This window comes from Typha angustifolia, chromosome 8 (assembly GCF_048772165.1).
Source record: "Typha angustifolia cultivar Huaian chromosome 8, ASM4877216v1, whole genome shotgun sequence".
In the NCBI taxonomy this organism is placed as follows: domain Eukaryota; kingdom Viridiplantae; phylum Streptophyta; class Magnoliopsida; order Poales; family Typhaceae; genus Typha; species Typha angustifolia.
Genome location: NC_133246.1, coordinates 3,969,964 through 3,985,257, shown reverse-complemented (window position 1 = coordinate 3,985,257; position 15,294 = coordinate 3,969,964). Strand labels below are relative to the sequence as shown.

The 15,294-nt window shown below is 38.3% G+C and overlaps 3 protein-coding genes and 1 non-coding gene across 5 annotated transcripts; 2 read left to right on the top strand and 2 right to left on the bottom strand.

Annotated features, from left to right (window-relative positions):
• Positions 1-13: 13 nt before the first annotated feature.
• On the bottom strand, positions 14-212 carry LOC140766354 (U2 spliceosomal RNA). The gene has a single exon (XR_012105394.1). It is a non-coding gene; the product is annotated as a U2 spliceosomal RNA (small nuclear RNA).
• A 697-nt stretch (positions 213-909) lies between these two features.
• LOC140764155 (uncharacterized) lies at positions 910-5,087 on the bottom strand. 2 transcript variants are annotated; one of them, XM_073102551.1, is made up of 6 exons: positions 4,721-5,087; positions 3,387-4,250; positions 3,125-3,319; positions 2,857-3,011; positions 2,397-2,510; positions 910-1,302 (listed from the first exon to the last, which is right to left on the bottom strand). In XM_073102551.1, the coding sequence occupies exons 1-6, from the start codon at positions 4,850-4,852 to the stop codon at positions 1,233-1,235; spliced, it is 1,530 nt and encodes a 509-aa protein (XP_072958652.1). In that variant the 5' UTR covers positions 4,853-5,087; the 3' UTR covers positions 910-1,232. The 2 variants fall into 2 exon arrangements, with proteins under 2 accessions (XP_072958652.1, XP_072958653.1); XM_073102552.1 differs by having other exon boundaries at positions 2,397-2,507; positions 4,721-5,086.
• A 2,768-nt stretch (positions 5,088-7,855) lies between these two features.
• Positions 7,856-11,607, top strand: LOC140765649 (trihelix transcription factor GT-3b-like). The gene is made up of 2 exons (XM_073104827.1): positions 7,856-8,283; positions 10,711-11,607. Exons 1-2 carry the CDS (start codon positions 7,975-7,977, stop codon positions 11,284-11,286), a joined length of 885 nt encoding a protein of 294 aa, XP_072960928.1. The 5' UTR covers positions 7,856-7,974; the 3' UTR covers positions 11,287-11,607.
• A 480-nt stretch (positions 11,608-12,087) lies between these two features.
• On the top strand, positions 12,088-14,728 carry LOC140765333 (subtilisin-like protease). The gene has a single exon (XM_073104367.1). The coding sequence runs from the start codon at positions 12,201-12,203 to the stop codon at positions 14,445-14,447; it is 2,247 nt and encodes a 748-aa protein (XP_072960468.1). The 5' UTR covers positions 12,088-12,200; the 3' UTR covers positions 14,448-14,728.
• Positions 14,729-15,294: the final 566 nt, after the last annotated feature.

Here is a 15,294-nt window from a genome sequence, read left to right as displayed (position 1 = left end):
ATTAGAATTGGTAAGGGGGTGCGCCAGGCCCGTGCAGTAGTGCAACGCATGGGCGACGCTCGAGGGCCCCGCCAGCAAGCTGACGTGGAGTGGGCCCTCCCCCAAAAGAAATTAATTTAATATCGTGGTGGGCCGATGGCCCACGTATCAGATATTAAACTGATAAGAACAGATACTACACTTGATCTTAGCCAAAAGGCCGAGAAAGGTATGCTTTTCCAAGGCCCCGAAGCCCTCACTTTAAAGCCGCTTCTCCTTCTCAAGCCTCTCCAATCTCTCGATGTGGGACTAAATTGTTCTCAGGCTAAAATAGTTATTACGAGGTCATTAATCTCAACGCAATAAAGGTAGAATTATTGTTCCAACTCAACATCTGAAAGAAGACAGCGTGGAAGTTATGCCATCGTGATCTGGCCTTGAACATGGTTTATGTATATGTATGTGTGTATATATATTATATATTGAAGACAACGCCTTTTAAGTTAAGGAGACTAGTGGTATAAAAAAAATAAAATTAAGAAGGTAAATAATTTTCATAAAAGTATAGAAAGTGAAATATATTTTAAACTTGTATATAAAATTTGAGTTATTTATGCACCAGGGATTTTAAATTTTTAATCAGCACTTCTAAGTCAAATGATTCCAATAGCTAGTCACTTTTATCACCATTACGCCCTATTTAGACGGAACGATAGGATAGAAGAGAAATATTTTCTTTAGTTTCGATAGAAAATTTGGGATAAATGATTCCAATAGCTAATCTCCCCCCTTTCTTCTCTTTTCTTCCATTCTATTCTCTCCATCAATTTAGTACGGTGATTCAGTAAATGTTTTACATTGGGAAAGTGAATACTGCTGCTGATTCTTAGCTTCCCAAGCTTTTGGTTTCTTTCTTCAATAGACAAAGTAAGAGTCAAGGAGATCAAATTTCACAACTCAAATCACATTGAAGAGGTTTTCGTGAACACATCCATTAGATTTGAAGTTCGAATAATAATAATGAAAATTTTGAAACCCTTTACGCCTAAAAACCAACATCTCATAACCGGCCACATTTCCTGTCAGCATAGCGTGACTGGAAGCTTTCTGAGCGCCGCAAAGAAGAAAATCAGCAACTTCCTGTGAAGTTTGAGGCAGAAGATGACCATTGAACGCAGGTGTTATCAATATGCAAATCAGATAACATGCAGGAGGAGGATGCTGGTAACCCATACGAAATATCAGCTTCAGCTTTAGCTTTGTTTCCTTGTGCTTGATGCAGCATCCAGCCTGCATATATCCCCACGACAAAGTGGGCAAATTCTGCAAAGAATGCGAGAAGTACTAAATCAGCAATTACGGTATATGAAGGCATATTGGTGTGAAAGAGAGCAAACGGAATGAAACAAGTATCAGCATAACCCTTCAACTGTTGAAATGGAATTGCTTCATATACGATGATTAGCGGATGCAACTGGATCTCCAGAGTACATACTGTACCAGTAGGTTAGGCGTATTATGAAATAATTATTAGGAAAATTTGTATATGACACCTTGACTTTTAATGAAATTGTAATTTACACTATATATTTTTACTATTTACAAATCGAATCCTATAATTTAGAACATATATATGTAAAAAACAATTTGTCATTGTATCTGTTAGCTAAACTAAACTAAATATCTACGTTAAGTTAAATATACTAAGATGATTATAAAAATACCTTCGGTCAAATTAAACTAACCAAACCTATACTAACACAAATAAACCCAACTAAACTAAACTTAACATATACTAAGAAAATTTTAGTTATTTTAGAAATAAAATATTTCTAATTAATAAAATATTCTCTTGATGTTACTTCAAATCTAATCCAAAATATTTTCTACATATATTCGGTAAATTATAGAGCTCGATTTATAGATAATGAAAATATAAGGGGTAAATCACAATTTCGTTAAAAAGCAAGGTGTTATATATAAATTTTCCTAATTATTAGAAAAAACAGAGATTATTGGAAGCTGAATGTTAGAAGCCTAACATGTTCAGTACTTCGGTAAGCTAGATGTTAAGCACAAATAATATGTAAAAAGACAAACAAGAAAATTCAGGCCAAAAAATTGGTAGAATAAAGAACAAGAAACCGCAGGCAAATAATTTCTACCCAACATGACAACCAAAACAATTTATGTTTATAACTCTTGGCACACTAAAGAAAACTTAAGCATAAATAAAGAGCTAAATATGGTTCTGATATGTAAAGTCCAATGAAACATATTAGGATGTTACAGTTAGGAGAAGAATAAATGAGCTATATGCATGGCACAGAGCTATGTTACATGTGAAAAAATAATAATAATAAATGTATATCATAAAATGCTGCAGAATGATTAATAGATCAAATTTAGAAAGATACCTGCGAATTTCTTTCAACCATTTATCTACACAAGTTTGATGAAATTCATGATTGCAGGGAAGTATTCGCATGCAATCTCCTTCTTCATAATCAATGAGGCATATATAGCATCTGCTAAAGCAAATTGGGAAGGAAAATTATTATTAGGTTTCTTGCAGGCGTAAGCATTTGCAATGGATAAATATAATCGATGAGAAAATTGTGTTCCTCAAAAGAAATCAACATTATGAACACATGAGAGTACAAGACAAAAAAAAAAAAAAGTTCAGCAAAAAGTAAAGGATCTGAAAAGTTGGCATATGTTGATACATGCACACCATTTATATTTTGAGGTATAATATACGTCACAAACACATCCTCAAGATGCACAAACCCATATTGACATGTGTGTTCTTCATGCATGTTTGTCGTATATTTAAAATTATATACCTCCTTCAAGGCAAAAGTGGGAAATACTTACTGAGCAGCCCCCTCGGTTTGGTCATTTGGTGGCTTTGTATATGTCTTCACAGGCAAACACTCAACAACCTCCTTTGGTGCCGGATCAGATCCAATAGAGGAAAAGGATGGCCGTGAAGATAAAACTACAGATTGTTGGTGGATTTCATCCAACACCTATAAATCCATGGATATAAGTTCAGCTTCGAACAACAAGAAAATATAGCAAAAAGAAGAAAAAGAAAAGAATACAAGAAAGGAAGAATATGTTAGAGAGAGTCTATGTATACCTCAAACAGTGCTTCTGCTAACATAACAATTCTTGATATGCTAGCCCTCGTGCTTGTATCATCATCAGACCTACCAGCTCGGTTACGTGCTCTACATGTGCAGCGACCTGATCGATGTTGACCAGACAATATGCATGATCTGTCATGACCTGATAAATTCTCAAATCTGCTTCCTAATCTTTGAAGAGCACGGACCTGTTAAAAGAAGTTATAGTTAATGGACATCATGAGCACGTAGAAAAAGCAAAGCCAATTTACATGCCTGAGATCGTATTCTCCTCCTCCTTTCAAAAAAAGCTGATCTATGCTCCAAGAGATCACGAGTCCTGGCCCCTCTCAGCTGCAGTGTTTCTGAGACATGATCATCATTGTTATCCACAGAGCTAGAGGAATTTAGAAGCAATTCGATATTCCTGCTGGAAGAAGTATTTCTTCTTGCACCATCCAAGACTCTTCTGGCATTTGCCTGACCAGAAGGTCCCACAGACCTATCATCTAAAAGTGCAGGAGCAAATAATCCCTCAGAAAATGAAGTCCTTCTGAGTACTCTATCACGAAGTCGTCCAACACTTAATGTTCGGCTAAACCGTACACTACCTTCTAAAGGTTCTTGCGGTCTAAGTGATCTATAAGAATGTCTCATATCAGAGTGTACCCAATTCTGACGACAAAATCGTGTGACTAAAGCCTCGCGAGAGGCAGTAGTTTCCTCACTAACATTCTCTGAGTTCTCATTACTGCTTGAAGAAGTATCAAGATCTACATGAGCATTACCATCTCCTTCATTATTTGGGGCAGGAAAGCCAGACGATAAGAAAGAAAGGACACCTGACGACCCCGATGTAACCGCTCTGTTTAACCTACATGGCATATCATCCTGAACAAAAGCTAGTGAGAGTGACCTCCCAGAAGAATCCGTGGATTGGCTAATTGCAGCTGTAGTAGCAGAACTGCTGCTGGCACCAGAGTTATTCCCCTGTGGACAAACACAATCTTCTCTGTTTTGTTCACCATCTGAACAATTCAATGCGAGTATTCTAGCTGAGGCAGTCCTATGCTTTTGACAACCTTCATGGTTCCCTCCAGATTCGCTCTCGACTTCACTGTCACTTTCTGACTCTTCTTTCTGAAACCAACAAAAATTGGATAATTGTTATAGATTTGGAAAGACTTGTGAAGCTAACTATGGGTTCATCAATTTTTATGCAACTCCTTATAAGCTACCCATTCAGTTGGGATTACAATAACTTCTCATTTTACTTAGATTTACCCCAACTGTATATGTATTAAACGAATCTAATAGAACAATTAGTAAAATATTTCTATGGGGAACTAGTAGGAGTTTCTCTTTGCAGGTTGCATCCAAGGTAACTTATGATAACGAAACCCAACACAAATACAGCATCTCTAAGTAGTGTGGCAACAAAAAAAATTAAAATTTATTACAAATACAGCATTTCATAGGAAAACTAGTGAATCAAACCAAGTCAAGAAACGAAAAGGATTCCGACTTCTCGGAAGTATGACGGCAAAATCTATCATCCAAAACCATTGAAAAGAATAAATTACCAAAACAAAGAGAGAGATAGTAGCCACCTGCTTATCCGTAAGAGTCGGTGGGAATCTGAAGCAAGAAGAGCTAAAAACCCTAGATTTCCACGCTCCCACCTTCCGTCCTCCACCCGACGACGACGACACTACCGAGCTCTTGCTACTCCCAGATCCCATCACCTCCAAATCGCAATCCCGACCTAACAATGCCGCTCGATTCCCATACCAAACCCTAGGAGAAGAAGAAGAAAACGACGACGACAGCCAGAGAGAGCTCGATCCACGAATCCAGGGAAGCCTCTTCGGGTTCTCCCGAGAGATAAAAGAAAAATAATATAGCAAGCAAAGCTGCTCTTCTTTTAGGGCAGGGAGGGGAGAACATGAGAAGGGACTCAAGGGAGGGGTGGATATATTTGTTTAATGAAGCTCTTTTTGCAAATTAAAACCTACCATTTAACCTTATTAAGTACGCCTCCTCGGCTCCTCGTCTTTACATGTTTGCTTTTTTTTGTTTTTGCTATATAATTATAGGTGGTCCCATATATAATTTGAATTTAAAATTTTTTACAAATTACACCTTATATTTTTATTATAGTTCTCGTTTAACACCGTCCGTTTAACTTTAACGGTACCAACAAAAAAATATTATATTATTAATATATAAAATAATTTATAAATATCTAAATTATTCATAACTATTTCAGATGAGAAATAAAAAAATATAATAATAATAATATTCTAATAATTTAATTTATATTAATCAATTAAAATAACATCAAAATTTAAATAAAAAATTATAATAAAAAAGAGAGGTAAAGTTATAAAACATAGTTTGATTTGTAAAATACGAATTTAATTTAAAATTTTTCTTTTTTTTTCCACTAATTTGAAATTATATGGCACCAGAGTTAACTAAATCCAATAGGTTTTAAATTAAAGAAATATCAACCAAGAAATATTCTATTAAAATATCTAAAATATTATTTAATAGGATAGAACATCATGATTAGATCTAGAAATAAGATTTTAATTTGGTGAGTAGGCTAAGATTATAAATTCTAAGGATATTTTAGTAATTTAATTAGTAGAATTATATAAATTACAGACTATATGGTTATGTAGTAGTTAATTAAAATAATAATGGGATGTTATTTGAAAATTATAGGGGGGAAAAAGAAGAAGAGGAGGAAGAAGAAGAAAGAGAGGCGTGATTAATTGTGGATAGTGATAGCTGTGTGTACGGGGGAGGTGGAGACACAGCTCGTTGCAGTTCCAATACGTCTTCCGCCCCGTCTTTTCCGCAAGTTGGGGTTGATCGGATTTGATCCTCTGATTAATGCAGGCACTGGAATTGCAACAACAATTGATGCTGGCCACGTGTGATAGTTGAAGTGAAATGGCTTGCTTTGTTCTACTGTCCTTGGTACCGGATCTTGGTACTACAATTCCAGCTACTTGGTTGGAATAATTGCTAGGAATAGAATAGGCGGACCAGATCTGCTAATAAATTAGCTTTAATTGGAGATATTTATATTTCATACCCTATAGTATAGTTTATATATATATTTTTTATTTTATTTTATTTATTTATTTATTTATATTTTTACTGGTCATACCGGTGCTCTACTAGGGTTTGGCGTCTTGTCCTCCAAAACAAGGGTTTTCCCACAGTTTTCTCGATCGGCTTTACCCTCCCTCACCTCTCGCAAACATGTGTCTAGGTGGAGGGGAGAGAATATTCTTCTCCGATTACTCTTTTTTCCTTCTCTTCCTTGTCCTCTCCTTTTCCTCTTGTCATATACCTATAATTTTTTTCCTCGTTTCTTTTTATTTTCATCAAATCTCTCTTTTTTGAAAGTCAATTCTTGTCGCCCCATCATCATTGCATAAGTTAGAGTCCCCTCTTTGATGCCTTCATCTCCCCTAGTCGTATGCTCCGTGATAGCTAGCTCTTCATTTCATCTTTATTGTCTATCTTTGAGGCCACCTCCTCTTTGTTACTCGTTGTCAACTCTAAGGCCTATTACTCCTTCGACCTTGGATTCTGCCACCTTCTTCTCCATTGCCGCTCCTTTCCTCACTACATTCATCATTGCTCGGTCCCCTACTTATTGCTTGCCGATTGACTTGCCTCTCTTATTCTCCATCTCCACTTGCCTTCCGCCTTAAGGCGAAGGTGATGACTATGGAATATTATTGGTGGCCGCCAAAGTCACTTTTAGTTTCTTTTGTTGTACTTTATTTTTAGTTATATATATATTGTAGTTGCATTGCTTTAAGATCCAATAAAAATAAAAAAGGAAGCTAAAGCTAGGATGCATAGAAACCTCGAGGTTGATATTTCTATTTCGGAAACCTTCAAAATAAAATTCTTCGGGATACCAAGAAGATAGAATGCATAGAAACCCTATCAATAGTTCCATCACGAAGCTTCCTATAGTCGTGATCTTGATATCTTTAAAGACTTTAAAATAGAGGCTCTAATTATCCAAAAGAGCTTATCTAAGTTTAATATCTCCTCCAATAATATGTTAAAATATTTTTCAAAACAGACTTTAAAAATTTAAATTTGTCGTTGTTCATTCAAATCACATACGGTGCAATTGAATGCCTCTCATTAAAACTCATTCTAAGTCATTTTCATTTTGGAAGTGATTAAAATCAGTCTTAAAACACTCGTACATCCAACGAAAAACCACTCCACCAATAGTTCTTTTGCCTTTTATCAACAAAAAAATAAACTAAATTCTTGACTTTAAAAATTTATTCTTTCACTTTCATATTCTTTATCAATATCTAAATTACTCAGGCTTCTTCCGAGAAGGAGGGACAGAGAGGAGAAAAATAATGATATAAGTATTTTAGTAATTTAATTAATATTAGTTAGTCAAAATAAAAAAAAAAAATTTAACTCAAGAAATATATGTAAACAGAAAAAGGGTTTGAGGAAGAGTTTTATGGGTATTTATACGAAACCTAAATATTTTGAGTGTATATATATATATATAGATAAAGGGTGTATATGAAAATAAGAGATCTTAGAAGTGGATACATGCAAATAAACTTAAGAGAGGTGCCTTGGATTCGAAGGACTAAACCGAAAATTTCCATCCCCTACCCAGAAAACATAGTATAAATTAGCTTTCTTGGGGGAAAAAAAAAAAGAAAAGAAAAAAGAATTCTCTTCCGTGTTCTCATCTCCCTTTCCATTCACAAGGGAAGCGTCACGAAGTGGACAAACTCGAACATATAAGCGCCTAACAAACCACTAGGGTTTGAATCGAGAAGCGAGGGACGAGATGCACAGCGGCGGAGGGGACGGGCTAGGATTTACGCGTTTGAACCCGTCGGCGCCGGCGGCGGAGATGGTCGGCACGAGCGGCGGAGGTGGTGGTGGCAGGGGGAAGGATGAGAGGGTTCCTCAGTGGAGCTCGCAGGAGACGAGGGATCTCATTGCCATTAGAGGTGAATTGGAGAGGGATTTCACCGTGTCGAAGCGCAACAAGACGCTCTGGGAGTTGGTCGCCTCTCGATTGGCGCAGAGGGGTTATCGCCGCACCCCTGATCAGTGTAAGTGCAAGTGGAAGAACCTCATTAATCGATACAAGGTAGGGTATTGATTTCTTGGGCTATTCTTGGCGCTAGTTTGTTTGCTTAAAGTTGGTTCCTTTCTTATCTTATGACTTGGAATTGACTAGTCTTCTGTTGATCCCATGCTATTTCTACTAAATTTAGGATTTTGGAAAGGTTTTTCATTCTTTTCTAACGAGTATAGTGTATAGATGTTTCCTCTCGTTTTGTGTCAAAATAAATAGACAGATCATTATGTTCTTAACCAGTCCAGCATCAGTTTTTCTCGCATTTAAGTTAACTCAGCATTACTTGATAGTTGACACAGGCTGTACTTTTCTAAATTATTCTTCCTTAGTTTCTGTTTCTAAAATAGAGACCAGCTTATTTATTTATTTATTAAGTTTGGTGTTAGAATTATTTGAATCTCATTTAGAATAGTAGCTTGAGTTACTCAGTTTAAGTTCTATTGAGTTTCTTTGACAGGGAAGTATCCTTCCTGATCAAATGATTGCTTTTCTTCATCTTATTGGCATGAGTGGGCTGTCTTGGTGTTTCTATCTGATTTTATCGCATCATGGCTAGTAGAAAGGAATTGTAGTGCTAAATAGCTCGATAGATGAACCTTTTGTTATGTCTGAGCATAGTTTGGTCTCATTTTGTGCCTGAAGGAATGACAGGAGTATTTCTTCTTTATGGCGAATTAGCAATGTAGAATTCCTGGAAGGAAAAGAAAATTGATATGTTCAAAGAGAGGCCATAGAACTGCTCTCCCATTTACCATCGCCAACTCCATACAACTCTGTTCCTCTGCAGGGGATCACTGTCACACTCCATCTAACGGAGTGGTCAGTTGCAAAAGTGTGACTTCTGGATTTATTTATATATATGATTTGAAAATAGAGAGTGGAATGTGAGGGAAATTTAGAGCGCAATGATAAAATAGGAAACGGAGGAAAGTACACTCTCCATGGTTTGGGGGAAAAAAGTTCATTTAGGAGAGTCTTATATCCAAGCACAAACTATGTCAAGGCATGCATTCTACTCTTCTTTCTCCTTGATGCTTTTCATACAAAGATGTGCTGTCACTTATGAAGTGGAAGAAAATGATTTCACTTTGCTCAGTTGGCTTTGTTTCTAGAGGAATAGGGTTTATGGTTACATAGGCTTAATTGGAGGTCATGCCAATGTTGATATAATTAATGCAAGCTCAACATATACTGTAGGAAGAAAGAACCCATATTACCCTGATAGTATAAAATGGCCAACATGCCCCGATAATGTAGGGGGTCTTTTGTGGAACTCACAGGCTCAGCATGAATTACTGAATTGTCTTACTAGTTTGTCTTCACCATGGTTGCTTGATACTTTGATAGTGGATATAAACTGGTCTTTTGGTTCTCAGTTGAAAATTAGTTTCTCTTTTCAAAATGCAGGCTGAATTTTATGCTCTTTTTTCGTAGGTTTTGGAGAAAGACTTAGAGGTTTTGAAATTCATTAAGAGTAGTAACTTAGATATTTCATGTCTAAGGTTTGCGTTCTCTCATCTTTAGCCATGTTGTCTAATACGGAACAAAAGGTATTGGTCGTACTTGGTTGCAATGTCAATATTTATCAACTGCTGAGAGTTCAACCAGTTAAGTCTGCCTTGTTGGAATGTTTGGAGATTTGCTTTGATAGCACAGACCTGATACCATGTAGTCATTATTTGCAGATAAATGCATTAATAATCTGGGGCAGTGTAAATTTTTATAGATAGAGGAGTATTAAGTTTGATTTTATTCATTAGTCGGTCATTTTGCAGGATTGTTTCACATTTCTTTCTCTATAATCTAGATTATCACTCTGCTGGTTAGAAAGCTGAAACAATCATATTTAGATAAAATTTGGTACGTTGAAATGGAAAAATTTCTTAGATCATGTTACTAGTGCACTATAGCTTGATCATGGCATCATTGGTTTTTCCCTGCCATGTCTTTTTGTCTATTCACTGAAATGTTGTGTGATTTATCATCCAGTTAAATGACTTGTTTCTTATATCATAGTATAATGGATTAGTTTTCTCCCTATTACTTGGCGCGACTCTTCATTCCCCAAGACAAGGTGGAGGTGGTTTGTTTCTTTTAGATTATAAATTTATAACATGCTTGCTTGTGATTCAAATTGTTGCGCGACTTTGATTTTCTCTAAATTGGTCTTGTATGAATTAGAGTTTATTTGTTTGACCGTGCTTAATTCTTTCTATATTAATTTTGATTGTAAAATCAAATTCTGCTCAGTTAATAACTATCTTAAGTTCAAGGATGTTGTACAATATGATCTTTACCCTACTAACTCATGAAGAAATTTAATAGTTGATTTCTCTTTAGATTCCTCTTACATCTCCAGATTGATAGTTATATAACAATAATTATGTTGTCAAAGGGTGGAGAAATCTACATCTTGTGCCTGTTGTATCTTAACAGGGGAAAGAAACATCTGATCCAGAGAATGGCAGACAATGCCCCTTCTTCGAAGAGCTGCATACAATCTTCACAGAACGAGAAAGAAACATGCAACGCGAACTCCTCAAGTCTGAATCCGGAGCCTCTAATGTGACAAAGAAATTGAAAAGGTTTAGTGGTGATAGATCCTCTGAGGAACCATCTGATGACGATGAGGAAGATGAAGATAGCGATGATGATCATCACACAAGAAGTAGAAAGAGGAAAGCTGATAGGGTGCAGCAGCAACAGCGAACTACTGATAAGTCTGCATCTGCTGCTACTGGCATCCATAGCCTGCTGCAGGACTTTTTACATCAGCAGCAGCAGATGGAGATCCAATGGCAGGAGATGATGGAGAGGAGAACTCAGGAGAGGTTGATGTTTGAGCAGAATTGGAGACAATCCATGGAAAAGCTGGAGAGGGAGCGATTGATGATGGAGCAAGCTTGGTGGGAGAGGGAGGAGCAGAGGAGGATCAGGGAGGAAGTACGAGCTGAGAAAAGGGACACACTCTTGACCACACTGCTGAATAAGCTAATACAGGATGATCAATGACAAGAAATAGATTCAGAGATCACAGAGCTGGAGAGATGAAACTGGTATCCTGGTTTGCTTTCTAAGGACATCTGATTAGTTAGTATCGGTCCTACTCACCTATATTGCTAACATTGTATCTATTGGCCTGATTTAGAAAATATAGAGAATACTGTAACTGTTCTGCTTGAAAATTTTCCCTTTTTATTTATCCATATGGTCTATATCTAGGAAATCCATTGAGATAACTTTACTAGTCCAACATATATGTTGCAGGATATCTATGTTGAACTGTAACTGTAAATCTGTAATATAAAAGTATTAATTCCTTCACTGTTAGCTGGGAAATCAGATTTACTCTAGAAATATATATATATATATATATATATATATATATATATATATATATACGCACACACCTGTTAGTTTTAAATTTTAAATGTTATGATTTTGTCAAGTACATGTAAGGACCTTTATGTTTTTGAATCGGTACTTCCATTTACACCTGTAGATTATGGTAGACCCGTCACTTCGAAGGAGGATGTAGAGGATGCATCTTAGACTTTCAAATTATATTTATGTGATTTTAATGGTTCAATGCGTTTTTTTGACAAGGTCGTGTTAGAATAACAAGTTTCAGTATTCTTTCTGATTTGAAAACTCCCAAGAGGAGTTGATCCTGTTTATTATATCATTCAAGAATGATATTTTATGTATTTTAAGGGGCATGTACCGCGTTCCACGTTCCACTTGTAATAGGTGACACATATGGGATTTTAGATAAGTCCCATTAGTTTCCAAGCTGTTTCGCCAATTTACTTTTGAGTTTTGATTATAAATAGAATGGTATGATGAAAGGAATCATATCCACCTTTCATTACCTCCAGCCATTACCATTGTTTGACATTCCATTGTTGAATTTTTAAAACTCAGGCATGGCTATTCCCTCCATTCTGACTGTTTTCTTCCTTGTTATTCTTATTCCTGCATCCATAGCACAAGATCAAAACTCCACCACCCTCGAGACATACATAGTTCATGTGCACCAAACTCCCGGTACTGCTTCCATCTCCTCCATCGAAGAAAGGACGAGATGGTACGAGTCTTTCTTGCCGGCCAGCATCGCGGGCCTCGGCGAGAAGCGGCTTATCTATTCTTACAGCGAGATCATCAGTGGCTTCGCCGTCAAGTTAACCTCGGCGGAGCTCGCGGAGATGAGCTACAAAGAAGGCTTCACCTATGCCTACCCGAACACCATCTTGACTCTTGCAACCACTCATTCCCCGAGTTTTCTTGGCCTCCAGAATGGTGTTGCTGGATTCTGGGAGGACTCCGAGTATGGCAAAGGTGTGATCATCGGAGTACTCGACACTGGAATTGCTCCAGATCACCCATCTTTCGATGACGCAGGAATGCCTCCTCCTCCAGCTAGATGGAAGGGCTCGTGTGAGTTCAATGAGACTATATGCAACAACAAGCTCATTGGTGCTAGAAGTTTTGTTGAAGGATCGACTGCCATGGTGCAAAGTGCAAAATTGAGTCAATCGGACCTATTTGGCCCATATGACGGTGATGGCCATGGCACGCACACGGCCGGCACGGCGGCCGGAGCATTTGTCGAAAGCGCTGATATCAACGGCCTAGCCAATGGCACGGCTGTCGGAGTCGCACCTTACGCCCACTTGGCCATATACAAGGTGTGCGGAGACGCTGGCTGCAGTGTCGCCGATATCTTAGCTGGCATGGACAGCGCTGTCAACGATGGCGTCGACGTGATATCGATGTCTATAGCGGGATCGTCACAGCCCTTCTATAGTGACGGTACGGCCATCGGAGCGATGGGAGCGATCCAAAATGGCGTCTTTGTAAGCTGCGCCGCCGGCAACAACGGGCCGGACTTTGGCTCGCTATCGAACGAAGCGCCGTGGATCCTCACCGTCGGCGCGAGCACGATGGATCGGCTAATCCGGACGACGGTGAAGTTAGGCAGCGACGAAACATTCTTCGGAGAATCTGCGTATCAGCCGAGCACCGGCGGACCTGCCACGCTGCCCCTGGTCTACCCTGGCGGTATTGCCGGTTTTTGTACCAACGGCTCGTTGGACAACTTCGACGTCAAAGATAAAGTCGTCTTATGCGACACCGGCAGTGTGTCGGGGGTAACCAAGGGGATGGTCGTGAAAGCCGCAGGTGGTGCCGGCATTATAATCGCGAACCAAAAGTCGAGCGGCGCGACCACCTCGGCCGAGGCCCACGTCCTCCCGGCGTCGCATGTTAGCTACGAAGATGGGCAAAAGATCAAAGCGTACATCCGGTCGGCGTCAGCACCGACGGCATCGATCCTCTTCGACGGCACGCTCATCGGGACCACTCCGGCCCCGGCCCTCGCCGACTTCTCATCAAGAGGACCTAGCCTGGCAGACGAGAACATCTTGAAGCCGGACATAGTCGGCCCAGGAGTGAATGTCTTAGCTGCATGGGCTTCCAAAGTTGGAAACAAGAATTTCAACATGATATCAGGTACTTCTATGTCTACCCCACACCTGAGTGGTATTGTAGCATTGATCAAGAACACACACCCAACCTGGTCCCCCGCCGCAATCAAGTCGGCGATGATGACCACCACCTACCTGATCGCGAACGACGGCAATCCAATCGTCGATGAAACTTTACAGACCGCCAACTTCTTCGGCATCGGAGCAGGACATGTCAATCCTTCTAAGGCCAACAACCCAGGGCTAGTCTATGACATCAAGCCTGATGACTACCTTGCTTACCTATGTGGGTTGCAGTACACCGATACGCAGGTGACGACCGTCGCTGGCCGCGCTGTGAATTGTTCCGATCTCGGAGTTATTCTACCCCAAGATCTGAATTATCCATCGTTCATGGTGCTCCTAAATGCTAACAACAACTATTCTCTGGAGGTTAAACGGACCGTAACAAATGTTGGGCCACCTAATTCTACTTACACCGTAGAGATCACAAGTCCTAGTGATGTGGAGGTGGATGTGAAGCCCAAGCAGCTCTCGTTTTCGGAAGCCAACCAGGATGTGGAGTACACAGTTAGCTTCACAGGCAGCACAAGTAGCAGTGGAACTTATTCACAGGGTTATCTCATTTGGACATTAGAAGGTGGCGAGATAACAGTTTCAAGTCCCATCATGGTGAAGATTGAATGATACTATAATCAAGATTAATGTGCCGAGTTGACTATAATTTGTTGTTTTCTTCAATGGATATACAAGAAAGGCAGGAAACTCTTCTTACGTACGTGGAAGAGCTTCGATTGTCAACACACGTGTTTTGTGTTGAATATAATTTTTATCCATATGGTCTATATCTAGGAAATAGTCCATATACATTGCAGGATATGTATGTATCAACTATAATTATAAATGTGTAGTATAGAAGTATTAATTCCTTCAATGATAGCTGGAGAGTGAGATATACTCAAGAAATATATACATATGCACACCAGTTAGTTAAATTTTTTATTGCTGTTATGATCAAGTAATAAAAAACTGTAGATGGTAGACAGGCAGACAAGAAATCATATGGCAGGTAAATAAAATAAAATAAAATAAAATAAAATAAAATATTGTTAGAGAAGAAATTAAAATTAATACATACATTTTAATTAATATATTAATGTACTCTTGCTAACAGTTGTAGGAAGCTATAAAAATTCTCTAATTCATCAACACGTACTATAACTTTGAATTTCTAAATTAATCTACATGATAAATTATAATTCGATATGTTATAGGGGCTTTAGGACTTGAGCAGAATCTAGTTATAGGTGTTAAACAGAAAGTTTTTAATTGTAATTACCTTTATGTTAGCAATCTTTACTTCCATTTACACCTCTAGATATTGGTTGACCAGTCACTTCAGAGGAAGATGAGAGGATGCATCTTAGACATCAAATTATATTTAATGATTTTAATTGTTCAATGTATTTTGAGAGAATGGCTCAATGCAATTTGACTAGGTCATGTTAGAATAACAAAAAAATATTTCTTTTTT

Bases quoted from the DNA above. Each gene is read 5' to 3' on its own strand.
- LOC140764155 (XM_073102551.1), bottom strand. From the start codon at position 4,852: ATGGGATCTGGGAGTAGCAAGAGCTCGGTAGTGTCGTCGTCGTCGGGT. The intron at 3,320-3,386 runs GCATGTAAATTG...TTCTTTTAACAG, and splicing joins GGAGGAGAATACGATCTCAG to GTCCGTGCTCTTCAAAGATT. The intron at 3,012-3,124 runs GTATACATAGAC...ATGGATTTATAG, and splicing joins TAGCAGAAGCACTGTTTGAG to GTGTTGGATGAAATCCACCA.
- LOC140765649 (XM_073104827.1), top strand. From the start codon at position 7,975: ATGCACAGCGGCGGAGGGGACGGGCTAGGATTTACGCGTTTGAACCCG. The intron at 8,284-10,710 runs GTAGGGTATTGA...GTATCTTAACAG, and splicing joins ACCTCATTAATCGATACAAG to GGGAAAGAAACATCTGATCC.
- LOC140765333 (XM_073104367.1), top strand. From the start codon at position 12,201: ATGGCTATTCCCTCCATTCTGACTGTTTTCTTCCTTGTTATTCTTATT.